The sequence below is a fragment of the Nycticebus coucang genome, chromosome 22 (genome assembly GCF_027406575.1).
Source record: "Nycticebus coucang isolate mNycCou1 chromosome 22, mNycCou1.pri, whole genome shotgun sequence".
Taxonomy (NCBI): Eukaryota; Metazoa; Chordata; class Mammalia; order Primates; family Lorisidae; genus Nycticebus; species Nycticebus coucang.
The window spans coordinates 27030298-27048348 of record NC_069801.1 but is presented as its reverse complement, the minus strand read 5'-3'; the positions used below and the strand labels follow the sequence as shown (position 1 = coordinate 27048348).

Here is an 18051-nt window from a genome sequence, read left to right as displayed (position 1 = left end):
ATGTGGACAAAGCACAGCACCAGTTCCTGCAGGGGCCATATCTGCAGAGAAGACAAATCTCTTGTCTTTAATGAATTTATGGTTTCATAAAATAAAGAAATTCATAGACAAGGGATAATTTTATTTTGCACTGTTCTGCATATTTTATAAAATGCTGTCAAATCCACCATCACACTTGAGTGTCACAACATCCCAACGGAGTTGTGGCAGAGATGGCCATCTCTTCTTGACACATGAGGTTTGCAGAGTTCCTTACAGCTGGTCGTGAGTAAACAGAGAAGCCAGAACTCAGATCCAGGAGCTTGTGGTTCTGAATGAGGCGCTCTGTCTCCTGCAACAGAGTGTAATATCAGACCATGGCTCGGGATTGGAGGAGGCCTTGTGGAAGTGGCCCTCTGGCAGCTGCCTCACAGAATAGATGGGATTAAATCAGGCAGAAAAGCAGAAAAAGGGCTTTGCGGGCAGAGGCAACAGCTGGGTCCAAGTTGGGTCCTGAGAGAGTAAATGGTCAAGGGACAGGTGTATGAAGCATTGGTGGAGGCAAAGCGATGATGGGACCTTCTGTCCTTGCCACAGGTTGGAAGCCTGGTGCTCTTCCGCTGTCAGAAAGGTTACCTGCTTCAGGGCTCCACCACTAGGACCTGCCTTCCCAACCTGACCTGGAGCGGAACCCCACCTGACTGTGTCCGTGAGTGCAGACTTCACCCGCTCCCTGAGAAAATTCCTCTTGCCCCAACCACCGGGTGTCCAGGACAGGCTTGAATGCTCTGAATGACAGGGAGCTCACAACTTCTCATTTGGGCAGATATTGGTAGTCTTCACTCCTTGGGACCTGCCAGAAAATGTTTCCACTCAAAAGCCTTTCTGTCTTACCTAATGGGCACAGTGTAGGGGTCTACAGCACACCTCCTGGATGAAGGCCTCAACTACAACTTGAACTTTACCTTAGAAATATAAACAATGAAACCTAATCATTTGTACCCCCTCATATTAATCTGAATTTTTTATTTTTTTTTAAAGCCTTTCTGATATTGGAAGGCAATCCCTGCATCTTAGCAAAGAAAAATACTGTCCTGTAGCAGCAGGGACAACCAAGAGGCCAAGCAAGGCCCAGAGTGGAGACATCAGGCTTTTGACCACAATTACTCCATCTTCTCAGGAAAAGTGCTACAGCTTAGGTTCCTCCAGGGTTGACAGGGCTGATGTCTGCCTGACCTCCATCTTGGCCATTCCCATAGACATGGAGCTTGGGTTGGAGGCAGGACTGGGGAGGAGGGTTCTGGGCTTGAAAGGGCCTGTGAGATCACATTAATGTACACAGCTATGATTTAATAAAAAAAAAAAAGAAAGGGCCTGTGAGGGAAGGGAAAGGAACAGGGAAGGGTTGAAAAGGCCCTCTGAAACCCCTAATCTCAAGTCCAATGGTGTCTTTCCTCTCGTCCAGCCCACCACTGCAGGCAGCCAGAGACGCCAACACACGCCAATGTCGGGGCCCTGGACTTGCCCTCCATGGGCTACACACTCATCTACTCCTGCCAGGAGGGCTTCTCCCTCAAGGGCGGCTCCGAGCACCGCACCTGCAAGGCCGATGGCAGCTGGACAGGCAAGCCTCCCATCTGCCTGGGTGAGTGTCCTGCTTACTCAGTAGCCTCTCCAGGGTGGGAGGCTGAAGGGGATGGCTGAGCTGCAGCTGAAAGAGGGCAAAAGACAGGGAAGAAACTGGCATCCCAGGAGCTGGATCCTGCTTCTGATTTTCTAAGGTGTTGAGTCTCCAGTAGACCAGATCAGAGCAGTCTAAGAGGCACATATTGAACCAATCCCAATTTTTATTTTGCTTCCTTCTACCTGAACAAAACATTCTCAGGGGAATAGACTTAATCATCAGGCAGAGAAAAGCTCTTTCTTCCACCAAGCTGAAATAAGGCCTTGCATATATTATCACCTTGATGAAACAGCATGTGCCCATGGCTCCTCAGGGGTTACCAAGATGTCCCAGACGTCCCTTGCTGTCTCCTTCAGTCTTCCTCAGTTCTTCTACTGAGCACTGTCACTGCACCATGCTGTGCTGGGATTCAGAGGTGACAGACACAGCTCTGCCCTCCTGGAGCTCACACTCTGCTGGAGAAGACAGACAGTGCCTGGAGGAGCATGGAGGTGCAGAGAATGGGAAGGAACAAGAAGGGCACTGAAGGGTTCAGGGAAGAAGTCAGGGAGGGCTTCCTGGAGAAGGCGCTGTCTGAGTCCTGTCTTAAGGGCAAGGAGCAAGGATAAAGGACCAGTTTGGTGGTGAGTAGCACTGACCGCCCCTTTAAGGAGCCAATCTCGCCATATGCCAGGCATTGTTCTAAGCCCTTTGTATGTCTTAACTAGTTTAATCCGCACAAGACTCCTATGAGGCAGGCGCTGTTAGTATCTCCATTTAATATATGCAGAAACTGGGCGCAGAGAAGTTAATTAACATGTCCAAGACCACCAGCTGGTAAAGGGAAAGAGCTGAAGATCCAAACCTCAGCCTAACCTGAGGATTGTGCTTGTAACTATCTTGCTATGCTGCTCTGCAGAGAGAAGCTTCAGGGTCAGAGCCTTTATCAGAGCCAGAACTTAATTACATCACTTCTTTTTCACTGTATGAACTGTTGTAAATTTCTTTTATCTATGGAAATTATTTATTTTCCACATTATTTATGACAGTGACATAAGGGCTTTTAAGTGCATTTATTTTTTTACATTTTTATTATCATATAATATACACAATATGAAATTAAAGTGTGCAATTCAGTGGCGTTAGGCATATTCATGATACTGTGCAACCATCACCAGTATCCACTTCCAGAACTTTTTCATCATCCAGAACAGAAACTCATTACTCAGAAACTCCATACTCATTAAACGACAACTTCTCATACTCTCTTTCCTTTAGCGCATGGTAACCATTATCTTACATTCTGTCTCTATGAATTTGCATATTCTGAGCACCTCATGGTAGTGGAATCATTCCATATTTGTCCTTTTTTATTGGGCTATTTCACTTAACATGCTATTTTGAAAAATCATCCATGTTATAGCATATATCAGACTTACATGCCTCTGATGGCTATCCCAATTTTCACTTACGCATTCACCCATCGATGGACATTTAGTTTGTTTCCACTTTTTGGCTATTATGAATAATGCTGCTGTGAACATATATGTGGACATTTTGTATGGATATTTTTTCGATGCTCGCCAGCACTTTTTAACCTTATTGATAATAGCCATTTGAACAGGTGTGAGATGGCATCTCGTTGTGGCTTTAATTTGCGGTTCTCTGATGATTAGTGACGCTGAGCACTTTTTCTATCTGTTGGCCATTTGTATGTCTTCTTTTGAGAAATGTCTGTGCAGGTGGTTTGCTCCTTTTCAATCAGGCGACTTGTTTCCTTGCTACTGAGTTGTCTAAGCTCCTTGCATGTTTGGGATATTAACCTCTATTCTCCCACTTCCTAGACTGTCTCCTTTGCTGTGCAGGAGCTTTTTATTTTGATGTAATCCCATTTGTCTATTTTTGCTTTTGTCGCCTGCGTCGTTGCGGTTTTGATTTCTATTCCCTAATGGCTAATGATGCTGGGCGTCTCTTTGTGTGTGCCCGTCTTCTTTGGAGAAATGCCTGTATAAATCCCTTGTCCGTTTTTTTCATTGGGTTGTCTGTTTATGTTCTTGATACAAGTTCTTTATATGCTTAGACTATAAGGCCCTTATATGATATGTGATTTACAAATTTTTTCCATTTTGTGGGTTGTCATTTCACTTTTATGTTGGTATGCTCTGAAGCACCAAACGTTTTAATTTTGATGAACTCCCAGCTTATCTTTGCTTCCTTTATTTTCTTATGCTTTTGCTGTCATATCTAAGAAACTCGGCATGATCCAGCATCACAAATATTTTTTGCCTATGTATTATGCTAAGAGTTTTATAGTTTAATCTTCTACATTTATTTCTTTCATCCATTTTGAGTTAATTTTTTAGGGTGTTAGGTTGGAGTCCAGATTCATTCTTTTGCATGTGTATATCCAGTTGTTCCAGCACGATTTGTTGGAAAGACTATTCTTTCCCCAAAGGAATTGTCTTGGCAACCCTGTCAAAAGTCATTTGACCATAAATGTATGAGTTTATTTCTGGATTCTCTATTCTATTCCACCAGTCTCTATGACTATCCATACATCCTCACCACCCAGCCCTGATTACTTTAGCTTTGTAGTAAATTTTGAAATTGGGGCTTGTCAGTCCTCCGATTCTCACCTTATTTTTGAAGATCTTCTTTTGCCTTTTACTTCTACATGGATTTTAAGATTGGCTTGTCCGTCTCTGAAGATAGCTGAGATTTAGACCTTGCGCTGAATCTGTAGATGAATTTGGGGAGTGCTGCCATCTGAACAATTTTAAGATTTCCAATCCATAAACATGAAATGTCTATTTATTTAGACCTTTAGTTGATTTTAATTATGTTTTACAGTTTGACGTGTAAAAGCCTTGCTTGTACACTCATGCGAGTCTCTGTGGAAAATATCTCCATGTCTTTGTGTACACTCAGAGCTGACCTCCAGACTTGGAGGGGTTTTGTTAAAGCCCGCGCCTCCTCTCCAAGGGAAAAAGTAGGGAGTCTGCCCTTACTTGAGGTAGATTTTCTCGTTTCTCTGCAAAAGAAGGATATTATTGATATTACTGACTTACTATGACCTTCCTGTTCATAACCTCATTTATAAAGCATAGACCTGTGAGTATGTGTCAGTATTTTTCCATGTTTCAATGAGAAGACAAAGACTCTGAGTAGTAAAGTGACTAGTCAGGGTTACACATAAAGCAGCACAGCTGAGACCTGAGCCTTAGGCTGTTTTTGCCTTTGCCTTTGCCCCTGCTGTGAAGGCTCCTCGGGCTCCAGGAGCTCACTTGTGATGGCTACAAGTTCCTGCTTCTTGCAGGACATCTGGAAGGAAAGCAGACTCAAGGACAAAGCTTTTAACCCAAAGTCTTTGGTAAGGACATGGGGGCGTCTGTGGACTAGGGATGGAAAATACACATCTTTATTTTCCTGTACCTCGTACTGAAATTTAGCATTTCCTTTCATTTTTAATGTAGACAACAAGCTGTAGTATTATTGGAAATACCTATAAATTTGTCACCAGTAGAAATTGCAGACATTTTTGTGTTCTTTCACAATTGTTACCGATATCATGAAATATTGTTGACGTTCCTAGATTTGCTGCTGAATCCTGTTATTTAATGCAGTAGTATGGAGTCATGTATGCAACTGTATCCTAATGAGTTGTTTAATAGTTTAATAACTATAAAAAATAAAATTGATTTCCTTTGTAATTCTTTGTATTTTACTATTCAGAGAGAGGTCCACTGACCATCCAAGAGTCTATCTCCTGGGCTAAGAAAATAAGTCCAAATTGACCTAATGTCAGACAGGTGACCATTATTTTTTTAATGGAATGTGACCCAGACTCTGAACCTGTTTCCTTCCATTCTCTTTCCCCAGCAGAGGTCCGGCCCAGTGGGAGACCTGTCAACACTGCCCGGGAACCGCCACTCACACCGGCCTCAGGTATGTACAGTCCCGATCACTGGCTCAAGAAACTGGTGTTACTTTTGTCACCTAGCTAGCCAGAACCATGGACTTGAATTTCTGAGTGCCCCTTGGAAGGGAATAAAAACTATCTACAGACCCAGATACATAGACCCAGCTGCTGCTCAGAAATGGTTACATTTTTAAGACAAGTGTAGTGTCTTTGAAAGTGTCACATCCAGAACTGATACAGATCCATATGTGTAACCTGACCAAGGCAAAATTGTCATAGACTGTCATGTCCACTTCTGAACCTTCTACTTTTATTTTCCACATCAGCGTGTGTTTTGTACAGGACGCAAGACTAGATTTGGCATCATGAACTCAATTTAAGTGCTATTTTGGTCACTGACCAGCTGTGTCCTTGGACAAATGAGCTTCGCCTTTAAGCTCCATTTTGCCTTCTGGTAAAGTACAGATTGTAGACCAAAGTGGCTCATGCCTGTAATCCCAGCACTCTGGGAGGCTGAGATGAATCACTTGAGCACTGGCGATCAAGACTAGCCTGGGTGACATAATGAGATCCATCTTCGCAAAAAAATTAAGTTTTCCAGGCACAGTGGGGCATGCCTGTATTCCCAGCTACTTGGAAGGCTGAGGTTGGAGGATGAAGATTGCTTGAGCCCAGGAGTTCAAGGTTGTACGGAGCTATGATGGCGCCACTGTACTGCAGCCTGGGTGATAGGAACCCTGTTTCAAAAAAAAAAAATTAAAAAAGTGGGTGTCATAATACTTGCCATAGAGAATTATTATAAGGATAAATGATAGTTTTAATAGCTATGCTGATTAAGTGCTTTTATCACCCAACATCATGTAGCATACAGTTTACAATAGATCATTTAACCTCTACAATAACCCTAATGAGGTAAGTGAGATGTCCCCCCACACGGGGACTACAAGTGTAGACTGTGCAGGTGAGAAATTTAAGGCTCGTGCACATGATCAAACAACTGATAAATGACAGCGCTAAGATCATAACCCAGATCTATCTGACTCCGTTAGCCCATGTTCCGTACATCACGCTATACAATTCACTCTCTCTTCTGACTATTTCCCTTTTTCCATCCTTTAAACCTCTTCACTCCTTTTTTTCTCTTTTTTTCTTTCTTCTCTCCCTTCCTTCTACTTTCCTCTCTTCCTTTCTTTCTTTAATTTTATTTTTAATTCAAAAATCATAAATGAAAAATAATAAATGTATGTATTTATGGGGCACAATGTGATGTTGTGATATGTCTATCCATTGTGGGGTGATTAAATCAAGCTAACTAACATATCCATTGCCTCCTCTGGTTCTCATTTTCTTATGGTGAGAGCATTTAAAATCTACTCTTTCAGCGATTTTAAAATATACAGCACCTTATTATTAACTACAGTTGCCACGCTGTGCAAAAGTTTTCTTACTAAAATTTTATACCCTTTGACGACATCTACCCAGCCTCTGTAACCACCATTCTACTCTCTGCTTCTATGAGTCCAACATTTTTAGAACCCACATATAAGTAAGATCAGGCAGTATTTGGTTTGGTAAGGACATCAAGGCATCAGGGCATCTGTGGACTAGGGATGGAAAATATACATCATTATTTTCCTGTACCTCTTACTGAAATTTAGCATTTCCTTTAATTTTAATGTAGACAACAACCTGTAATGTAATTGGCAATACCTATACATTTGTCACCAGTAGAAACGGCAGACATTTTTGTGTTATTTTCCAATGTTACCAATATCATGAAATAATGCCTTCTAGGTTCATCCACGTTGTTGCAAATGACAGAATTTCCTTCTTTTTAAAAGCTATAGTATCCCATTCCTTATTTGCATCACATTTTCTTTATCCATTGATTATGTACACGTAGGTTGTTTCCCTATCTTGGCTATTGTGAGTAGTGCTGCAGTGAACATGGGAGTGAAAATATCTCTTGGACATACTGATTTTAATTACCTCCACCCAGCTACTCTGAGACACAAGAGGATCGCAGGAGGCCAGAGTCTTCTACCAGCCCCTACCCCACATGTTAGGCTTTGGGGAAAAGGAAACCATCTCAGAGAGTGAGCTAGAGTCAGTCATCAGGTGGCCCCAATTCCATCAGTGTGCACACAGTTCTACTCACATCTGTTTCTCAATTCCTCTAGTTCCTGGGGATGTTTTTGCCAAGAATTCTCTGTGGAAAGGGGCCTATGAGTACCAGGGGAAGAAGCAGCCAGCTATGCTCAGAGTGACTGGTTTCCAAGTTGCCAACAGCAAGGTCAATGCCACCATGATTGACCACAGTGGTGTGGAGCTTCATTTGGCTGGTAAGAAGCAGGCGCCTATGTCAAAGTAGCAGGAGTGGTCAGGGAAGATGGCAAGGATGAGTCTAATGTCATCCCATGATACTGTCACATGTGTCTAGTGGTCAGGGAAGGAGGAGATGTCTAATCATATTTATTTGCATAACAAAGTGCCACCAGACCATAGGAAATGGTTAGCTGGCAAACATCAACGGTGTGAATGTGTAAAGAACTCTTATAAACAAAGAGAAAAGAGACTGATATCCCTTAAATTGAGCCAAAAAATTGGGGCAGATGGGCAGTGCCCATAGCCCAGTGGGCAGGGCACCAGCCACATACACCCAGGTTGGCAGGTTGAAACCCGGCCTGAGCCAGCTAAACAACAGTGACATCTGCAACAAAAAATAGCCGGGCATTGTGGCAGGCCTCTGTAGTCCCAGCTACTTGGGAGGCTGAGATGAGAGAATCGCTTAAGCCCAAGAGTTTGAGGTTGCTGTGAGCTGTGATGCCACTGTACTCTACTGAGGGTGATATAATGAGACTCTGTCTTTAAAAAAAAAAAAAAAATGGGGGCAGAGAGTTCTCAGAAGCCAAAAATGTACAATCAGTCAACAAACAAAATAAAAAACATTTTTCAGCAGTAATCAAAAAGAAAATAAAAGTAAACACAAAATGTCATTTTCCATTTGTCTGTCAACTCAGAGTTCTTTAAGTGGTAACTCTTAGTTGGTTGGGTTCAACAGTACCATTCTAGAAAACAATATGGCAGTTTTTGTCAAGATCCTTGGAAATGATGGGACCCATCAATTACATTTCCAGCAATTCTTATCGTAAGAAATTGATATGAAGCAAGTCAAACATTTAAGATAAAGGATGTTCCCATTACAGGGACACTTGTATTATATGGAAACTGGAACTAGAAAACATGCCCAAAATAAAGAAATGGGTATTTTAATTATAATATATGCACTGAATAAAATATTATGCCAATTTGGGGACAAACATAGCCATTATAATGTACATTAAATGACTTCTAATTTTTAAGGCAAAAAATGTATATTGATAAGAAAGAAAACTGAAGCATTCCCACCAGCATATTAGCAGTGGTTATTTCCCATAGTAATACAACTGGAAGGATTTTATTTTTCTTCATGAATCACTGCACTTTCCAAAATGTCCCCAATTTTCAATCTTTCTATAATAAGAAAAAGTAACTATCTTAGAAAACAAGCGTTTGAATAGATGGATAGATAAGTAGATGCAGGAGAGAGCGAATGAACACTGAACATACTAATGCATGCACACAACCCCACGTATAATCTTAGCAGCTCATTCACACGCACACACACATACACAACTATACAATCACATTCACTCGGTTGCTCTAATACCTCGTACACAGTCATAAACACACTGACATCCTCCCATGTGCACGAATGCTCCATACATTCCTGTACCCGCTGAATTACAAGCATACCCATGCATTGAAAGATTACAAAATTAAATCCTCACACGTGCGTGTAAAAATAGGATAACAATCTCAGCCCAGGAATCTGGTTATTAACACACTCAGGCGCATTCTTTCATACATTCACATTCAGCCTGTAAAAACTCCCATGAAAACAATAGAAAAACTAGACTTACCTCTTCAAAGTATGCAGGGGGTGTTTATACATCTACACGTGAAATTCCACTCAGAACTCACATCCACATGCCCACAAATTCGGGTTTTGAAATGTTCCCAGATCTTTCCAATATAATCCCTGAACTTTCTTTTCCCCCAGGAATTTATAAGAAAGAAGATTTCCATCTGCTGCTCCAAGTTTACCAGATCACAGGGCCCGTGGAGATCTTTGTGAACAAGTTCAAAGATGATCACTGGGCTTTAGATGGGCATGTAAGTCTGACAGATTGACCCCCCTCTACTCTGCCCCATCCCTCATCCCCAAGTCAGTGCCAGAAAGAGGGGGACAGAAGGGTGTGGAAATTCTTAGGATCAACCTGGAGACCTAGATGGTTTCCTGTGGTGCCAGGACTGAGAGCATCATGGGTGTCCACACTGCCAGTGAAGTGGGCAAGGGAAAATACAAAAAGAGACAGAGGACTCAGAGTCGGGGGGGTCCCACATCTGGGAGAGATGGAGTGCGCTCTGCCATTGGAGCCCAAAGCAAGCGATTGAAGGTTAGGGCAGAAGAGGGAACTCAAGCGCACTGGAGTTGATGGTGTGGTGGGTGGGAGTTGGAGGTGGTGAGTCCCACGTGACCACCTTGGAATCTCCCCACACTTGAGAGTGTGGACTGTGGGTAATTCACACAAGCTTGAGAGACCAGCACGTGGGGGTGCGGGGACAAGACTTTCCTACATTCCCCATGGGAAAGACTTCCTCCATTCAAGGGCATTCTTGAGCTGAAGGCCAGGCCCCCAGTGATACTCCTCTGCCTGTACCTTCCTATTTTAGACATAGTACAGTTGAGCTTAGTGTCACCAGCCATGTCCTCGGCTTCCCTGTCTTGTATGGTTGGTGCTGGAAGAGGAAGGTGAGAAAAGAGCAAGAGGTCACGGTGGGCCAGAGCAGCAGAGGGCTGGGGAGTCATGTTGCATCCTCAGGGACAGGACTGCAGGTAGGGGGCTGTGGCACCAGTGACTTTGCTTTACAAACACATCAGGAGAACCAAGAGGATTCTGCAGGGGCAGGCACATGCAAGTGCTCCTGGCATGCTCAGGGGTATCTTACGGATCCCTTTGCATATCGAAGGCCAGACCACCTTCACTACTGGAATCCCCAAGCTATGCAGGGATAAGAGAACCCAGCATGCTGGGCAGGTCAGTGCTGGGACGTGGCGTGCAGGCCTAGGGCCTGCAAGAAGATGAAGATGGCACTCTAGAGGGTACAGTGGCAGCTACAGCTGTCATGGCCCTTCTATAGCCAGCCAGGTGTGGGGTATGTCTGGGGGTACAGGTGGGGCAGTCAGCCCGGCCATGGAGCATGGGCTGGAAGCAGGCGCTGGCATGAGCAGCCTCACGGCATGCCTTCCGCGGCTGAGGCCCCCAGCATGGCAGGGGCACGGTGACAGAGGGGGATGTCCCCAACTGCCTGCAAAAAATTAACAGCCCTTGGAACTGTGATGAATCCTCTCAAGTGCCTTTAATCTGCCAGAGACATTTCAATCGTGGTTCTGTTTCCTCAGTTTTTCACCACACCACAATAATAATAAACAACATTTATCTAAGGAATCAAATAAGTGCTCTCAGTTCTTTATATTAACATTGTCCGTGTCATCGTTTCATCCTCACAGCACCCCTCTGACACAGGGGCTGTTATTATTGCCATTTTACAAATAAGAAACTATGGCACAGACAGATTAAGTGATGTGACTGGTAGGAGATAAAAATCGCTCCCACCTCACACAAGTAGTTGGTGCCCCATCCTGCCCCATCCTGGCTAGTCAGTTGCAACCCCCTGCCCTGATGTGGGCAGTCAGACTCTGTGTGTTGGACCAGTGGGTCGATGGGTGACACCAGCTGGTCTGACAGCATGGTCTGATGAGCCTATCTTACCCGGGCAGCAGGAGCTCTAGATCCTTCTAGCACGCCTTCCATCTTGCTCTCTCTGCTCCACACCTTCACAGGTCTCCTCAGAGTCCTCCGGAGGCACCTTCATCTACCAAGGCTCCGTCAAGGGCCAAGGCTTTGGGCAGTTCGGCTTTCAAAGACTTGGTAACTAGCATCTGCCCCTTGGAAGTGTGAGCCCTAGGGCTGGGAGGGAAGCCGGGGGTGGTGGGGGTGCTAGGGAAGCGCCACAGTCTAAGATGGAGTGTTTAGCCTCTTTTGGATCAGGGACACATTTGAGATTATGACAAAAACTATGGAATCTCCCTGCACAAATAACACATTCGTATGACACTCAACCTCTGCCAGGCAGTTTCACACTCAGCCCTTGGGGTGAGGACCCCCAGCTCCAGGGACACTGGGTCTTAGATACAGCCCCCAGTGACACTCTCTGGCCAGGCCTCAGGCCTCGCCTCTGCCTCAAGGAACAAAGACATCCTGAAGCATTAAACTTGGGGTCCTCAGCAGCACCTTCACCTCCTTAGCTTGGTCCTGAGGGGCTGGTATTGTTGTCCCCATTCTACAGAGGAAAAAACTGAGCATCAGGGAGGCTTCCCTTGTCTGTCTTAATGCTTCATGTCATCCATGCAAATGCCTACACGTCAGAGCCTGCCTTGACGGAGACCCTCTGGTGCCCAGCCTCCTACTCTGGCAGAGGGAGGGGTCTTAGTTTCTCAGAAGCACCAGAGGGGAGATAGGAGATGTCTTGGGTGCGTGAGAGCCATGGTATTCCCCCAACTGACAGTCCCAGCACCAGGGCCCTGCCTGCCAAGGCAGTTCCTTGCATTCCCTCCATCCTGTCTCTGCACTAAGCAGCAACCCCCCTCCCCGCCTGCTCCCCCACACTGCTGCTCCCCAGAGCTGCCTTAGCTCTGCCTGTGAGCTGCAGGGACTGGACCACTGTCCTCCACACAGCCTGCAGCCCCCCATCCCAACACACAGGGGAGACCAGTGTTCTGGCTCCCTGTCCCCTCTCAGAGCCCCAGACCCCTCAGGGGGGTTCCTAACAGGGGCCACAGGGTCTAACTGTGATCTCCTGAGCCCTCCCAGTGGGGGGGGGAACCAGGAAGGAGGGAAGGCCATCCAGAAGGTTAAGCATCAGGTGCCCTCCCACCACCAGGGCATCACACCACTAGAGCAGCTCTGTCTTCATCTGTCTTAATTTTAGCTTCCTTGTAAATTTTCATCTGCTAAAAAGGTCCTATGGCAAAAAAAAGTTTAGAAACTTCTAAACTTTTAGAAGTTTAGAAGCATGCACCCTTTTAAGATCTTATTCTGTGACATGGTTTCAGGTCCCTCTGCAGAGCTTCATCCCCAGGACTAAACACAGTCCTCCGGATGTGCTGTGAACACAGGCGGAAGCATGTGGGACTTTCTCCAGGGGCGGGCTGGAGTGCCTGTGAGGAGGCGGGTGGGGGCTGTGAGCACGCGGCACGCCCCCCTCGGCCCCCACCCCCACCGAGCTGGAGAATGGAATAGCCCACTCTACAGCCCCACGTCCCCAGAGGGTGCAGTGGCACAGGGTGGCTGACGGAGGCCTACACTGCCAGCTGTGTCGCTGTAACTCGAATTTTGTGCTTTGGGACTTTACAGACCTCAGGCTGTTGGAGTCAGACCCCGAGTCCATCGGCCGCCACTTCGCTTCCAACAGCAGCTCCGTGGCAGCCGCGATCCTGGTGCCTTTCATCGCCCTCATCATCGCGGGCTTTGTGCTCTATCTCTACAAGCACAGGTGCTCAGGGATAACCAGCGCGGGCCGCGGGGGAGAGCTAGAACCTTCTGGAAGGAAGAAAGGGCTCCTTCTCTCTCTGTCCCTCTCTACCCCGAGTCTCTCCGTGTCACCCTCTCTCTCTCTCTCTTATTCCCAGGAGAAGACCCAAAGTTCCGTTCAATGGCTATGCTGGCCACGAGAACACTAATGTCAGGGCCACATTTGAGAACCCAATGTACGACCGCAACATCCAGCCCACAGACATCATGGCCAGCGAGGCGGAGTTCACAGTCAGCACAGTGTGTACCGCGGTATAGCCACCAGGCCGGGCCGCCTCCACCGCCACCGAGAGCCCCGCCTCCAGCAGCTGGTGAGACGGGGTTGTGGGAGGCGGACGGGCCTCAGGGACAGTCAGGGACCTGTGCATGCGCAGGCGCCCCACGCCACGGAGTGGCACCCACCAGCACTCGCACACACAGCTGGGGGAGGGCGAGACCTGAGCGCGCCAAACGCTGCGCTAAGCCCCGCCCTCTGCCTGCTCATTGGCGGAATCCCCGCACCACGTGACAAAACTCAGGCCCATAGCAGTGAATCCACTTGACCAAGGTCACAGAGCTTGTAGGGACAATGATCAGAATCCAATCTCAGGCTGGCTGGCTCCAGAGACTGTACTCTTAACCCCTGGACTTGGCAAAATGTCCAAGCAGAGTGTGTAAGTCAGAGTTCTCCAGAGCAATGTAGTCAGTAGAAGATGTGTATGTATGTATATGTATGTATCTCCTCTGGGTCAGCTGGGGTGGGTGGCTCCAAGTCTAGGAGGCCTTCAAAATTGTCTCTTTGCTAGAAGCCAGGGCCTCTGACCACTTTTGCCCACAGTCAGAGTGCAGGGAAAGCATTGCTTGGCTCGGGGTGGGATGCATGAAGAGCCACACTGAACAGACATATATGTTTAAAATGCAGATTAGAGGGCGGTGCCTGTGGCTCAGTCGGTAAGGCGCCGGCCCCATATACCGAGGGTGGCGGGTTCAAACCCGGCCCCAGCTGAACTGCAACCAAAAAATAGCTGGGCGTTGTGGCAGGCCCCTGTAGTCCCAGCTACTTGGGAGGCTGAGGCAAGAGAATCGCTTAAGCCCAGGAGTTGGAGGTTGCTGTGAGCTGTATGATGCCATGGCACTCTACCAAGGACCATAAAGTGAAACTCTTATCTCTACAAAAAAAAAAAAAAAGAAAGAAAGAAAAGAAAAGACCCTCTCAATAAATAATAATTTAAAAAATAAATAAATAGAATAAAATGCAGATTAGATGTTAGGTTCAAATGATGCCTAATGAGAACGGCTATAATTAAAATTAAAACTCTCCCTAAGGCTGGGTGTAACTCTCCCTAAGGCTGGGTGTGAGGGCTTGTATCTGTAACTCCAGCACTTTGGGAGGCCAGGCAGGAGGATCCCTTGAGGCCAGAAGGTCAGACCAATCTGGAAGACATAGTGAGAAACATCTTTACAACAAGTAAAAAAATGTCAGGCATGGTGACATGTGCCTGTAGTCCTAGCTACTCAGGAAGCTGAGGCAGTAGGATCACTTGAGCCCAAGGATTTGAGGATTCAATGAGTTATAATCAAACCACTGTACTCCAGCCTGGGCCACAGAACAAAACCCAAACTCTAAATATAATAAAAACACCCTACCTGCATCAGGGCTGTGTTTTGATCTTTGTGGGCCCCTCCTCCATTAAAAAAAAAAAAAGAGTTAAAAGTGATGCTTTATAACTCTGGGTTGTTATAAAGATGAATATAATCCAGGCCGGATCCATCATTACATGTCAATTATTATTCTACTCATTTTTTTCTTCTGATTTTGAAAACAATGAAAATAAAACATTTTCCTAGACCCCACCATATCACATGTACCTAATGGGCTGGCTGGTCCTACAAAAGACAAAGACAACAATTAGAAAGATGTATGTCCTGCTGTGTGCATTCCAGACCTCCACCCCACCCCCAGTTCAGGAAGATTAAAAATGAAAGACGCAGATAGAAGTGACCAATTCTCTGTCCTTCTTTCCCCTTTGCTCCTTCTTTGCTTTCACTCTCTCCTCCCCATCCCCTTGCCTCCCTTTCTGTTTGTCCCCAGCTCCCCAGGGGGGCAGGACGCAGGCTCCCTGAGCACAGCGCCCAGTGCCCATCTCTGTCCGTCTCTCCACCCACGTCTGCTACTGCTGGGACTTGCGCCCTTGCCCTGCCACCATCTGCGCCCACTACTCTGGAGAGGACTCCTGCTGTGCCCGGACTGGGGCAGCGAAGGAAGAAGGGCTGCAGACGGAGGAAGGAAGTCCTGGATCCAAAACAGCAAAGCACCCTGTGGGTGTGCATGTGTGTGTTCAGGTGTGAGCACACACAAACACACATCCCACTCCTTCATTGATGTCCTGTGGAAGAGACGTGCGTGTGGAAGATGCCATAGGCCCTGTTTCCTGCAAACATAGAGAAGGGATGAAGACAGGGAGGAGGAACCAGCTTGCAAGGCAGCACGCCCCCTGCCCAAACCACGGGTGAGCACACCGCAAATGTACCCATAGGACGCACCCATGTGGTCAGTGTGCAGAAGCCAGCCGTCTGCTGATGGACGGTCCCGTCTTCTCAGTGGTGGCAAGGATTATCCCAAGGGCAGGAAATAAGTCTTCAGAAATAGTTTGGAAAACAGTTTCTTCATTTTTTTTTTTCCAAACTTAATTGTGTTGAGTTCTATGCCCAGTGGATTAAAACGTCATTTGGAACCTGGGCAATGCTGGGAAAAGAAGGGTGGGTCAGAGGTTTGGGGGGTATAGTGCAGGAATCTGGCCAGGAACCCAAGGTCAAGTCTGGCATTCAGTGACAAAAAGAAGAGAAAACAAGTCTGTGGCCCAGACAGGGACGCCAGGTCTGAAGGCAGCAGGGGGACGCTGGGAAGGATAGGAGAGAAGTGACCCCAGACCCAAAACATAACGGCTGATGGACACTGGGTTTCTTCTCTATCCCTGTCATCCACTTCTGTTATTTCCAGTCTTCAGATCACCAAAATGTAGGAGCTGTTATTCTTGTTTTATACCTAAGAAATCAGATGCCCAGAAAGGTGAAGAGACATGAACCACAGAGTTAGTGTGGAATCAGAAGGCAAACCCAGACTAGTCTGACCCCTAAGTCCAGGGCATCAGCAGCCAGAAAGACCAGTAAGCCCAGTCAAGAAAGGGCAGGCAGGCAGAGAGAAGCAGGTAAATCTGCAGTAGCACCGTGGCCAGGTCTGGTAGGCCAAGCAGGCTATTGGTGTTTCCTGTCTGGGTCCTGCTCTCTCTACACAGGCAGCAGCAGGGCAAGGACAAAGCATCCCAGGCTTCCTGGGCTTGGTGCTGGTCCCTTGGCTCCGAGCAGCCCTTGACCATAGCAGACAAAGATCCAGGCAGCTCCTGAATCAAAAAAATGGGGGGACTGAAGTCACACTCTCCAGCACCTTGCACGTGGATCTGATTTCCTTTGACAGCTTCATTGTGCTTGGATCACTAATAAATTCCATATGGGTATTCTTGGGAAGCTAACAAGTTTAGGAAACAAAGTATGGCATTTAGAGCCATTTTCTCTGTTCTCAGGAAGATCCCCATGGGCTTAGGCACCTGTGTGACGTGCAGGCCTCAGATGTTAATATCAAATATTAAAATAACAAAATAGAAATGTGTGGGAGTAGAGAAGCAGGGATACTTGGTTCTTAAGCATATTCTAGGTTGGAACAATTAAAGTTCCAACTGATATAAAGTTGACTAAATTGTCAGTGTCTGGCAGATGCAATGGAGGCTGGCAATGCCAGTAGGAGTACACCCCTGGTGCAGCCTGCTGGGACACAGCACCCCAGGCCTGGCAGGAGAGGACGGATCCAAACACACACTCATCTCTTTCTTCTCCTGGAAGCAAATGCAGAAAGCTCTTTGACGCTGCCTTCTTCTTATACTCCCTTAGACTGCCCAGGGGGCTCCTGCCCCAGGCCTGCCTCCACCTCGTCCCCTGTGTCTCCTTGTAGAGTCCCACAAGATGCACAAGGAGCATCTGCTGGTGGGGCACCCAGCACCCTGCTGTGCGTCACCCTCTCCACCTGGCGTTTTCTCTCACCTCTAGAGGCTTGGAAGGGAACAGGGCAGATTAGGCTCTCCCCCCTCCACACCATTCACACATACACCCACCACCATCCCCAGAGGAAAAGAAAAGTAAAACAAAAACAAACAAAAAAAAACTTTTGTACAGAGATATATTTTTATTATACAAAGTTTGTACAGTACCAAAAAAGAAAGAAAAAAGGTGTAAATTTTTTTTCATTATTGTAGGTAAATGATAGTGGAAGCCTTTTTTGTAAATGTAATAAAATGTATAAATATGGTTTTCAGAAAACATCGAGTGCTGTAAATATGTAATCTACACACCTTCTTGGCCTGTCTGCAGTATATACATTTAATTTATCTGTCTCTGTATATGAGGCTTCCCCCTGGGGTCCTGCGTTATGGTACTTTCCTGAATTTGAAAGCAATTTTAAATTTTTTGAATTCAAATAAAATATAAATTTTTGCATTGGTTTTCTTACATTTCTATGGCCTCTTTTATGACTAGGGCCACATGTTTGTTGGGGGAGGGGAGGGAAGACATATTTGGGACTAAAACCAAGAGTGGAAACATGGAAGCATCTTTCTTAATTGCATAGTGTTGCCACTGCTCCATGGTAGGGACTCCCAGGAAAACCAATAGTGGATACACCATATACAAAAGTAACTCAAAATGGATCAAAGACCTAATTGTAAAGCCTAAAACTTTTATAAGAAAACATAGAAGAAAGCTTC

At 46.1% G+C, this 18051-nt stretch overlaps 1 protein-coding gene across 1 annotated transcript in view; it reads left to right on the top strand.

The window, feature by feature from the left end:
- Positions 1-17785, top strand: part of CSMD2 (CUB and Sushi multiple domains 2) — a 580815-nt gene extending 563030 nt beyond the window's left edge. Inside the window, exons 63-71 of the mRNA XM_053576806.1 lie at positions 577-688; positions 1445-1624; positions 5522-5587; positions 7742-7903; positions 9664-9776; positions 11509-11596; positions 13082-13220; positions 13357-13569; positions 15330-17785. Of these exons, the coding sequence (XP_053432781.1) occupies positions 577-688; positions 1445-1624; positions 5522-5587; positions 7742-7903; positions 9664-9776; positions 11509-11596; positions 13082-13220; positions 13357-13516 (1020 nt within the window). The 3' untranslated portion in view covers positions 13517-13569; positions 15330-17785. The remainder of the gene's footprint in view (positions 1-576; positions 689-1444; positions 1625-5521; positions 5588-7741; positions 7904-9663; positions 9777-11508; positions 11597-13081; positions 13221-13356; positions 13570-15329) is intronic.
- The last annotated feature ends 266 nt before the right edge of the window (positions 17786-18051 follow it).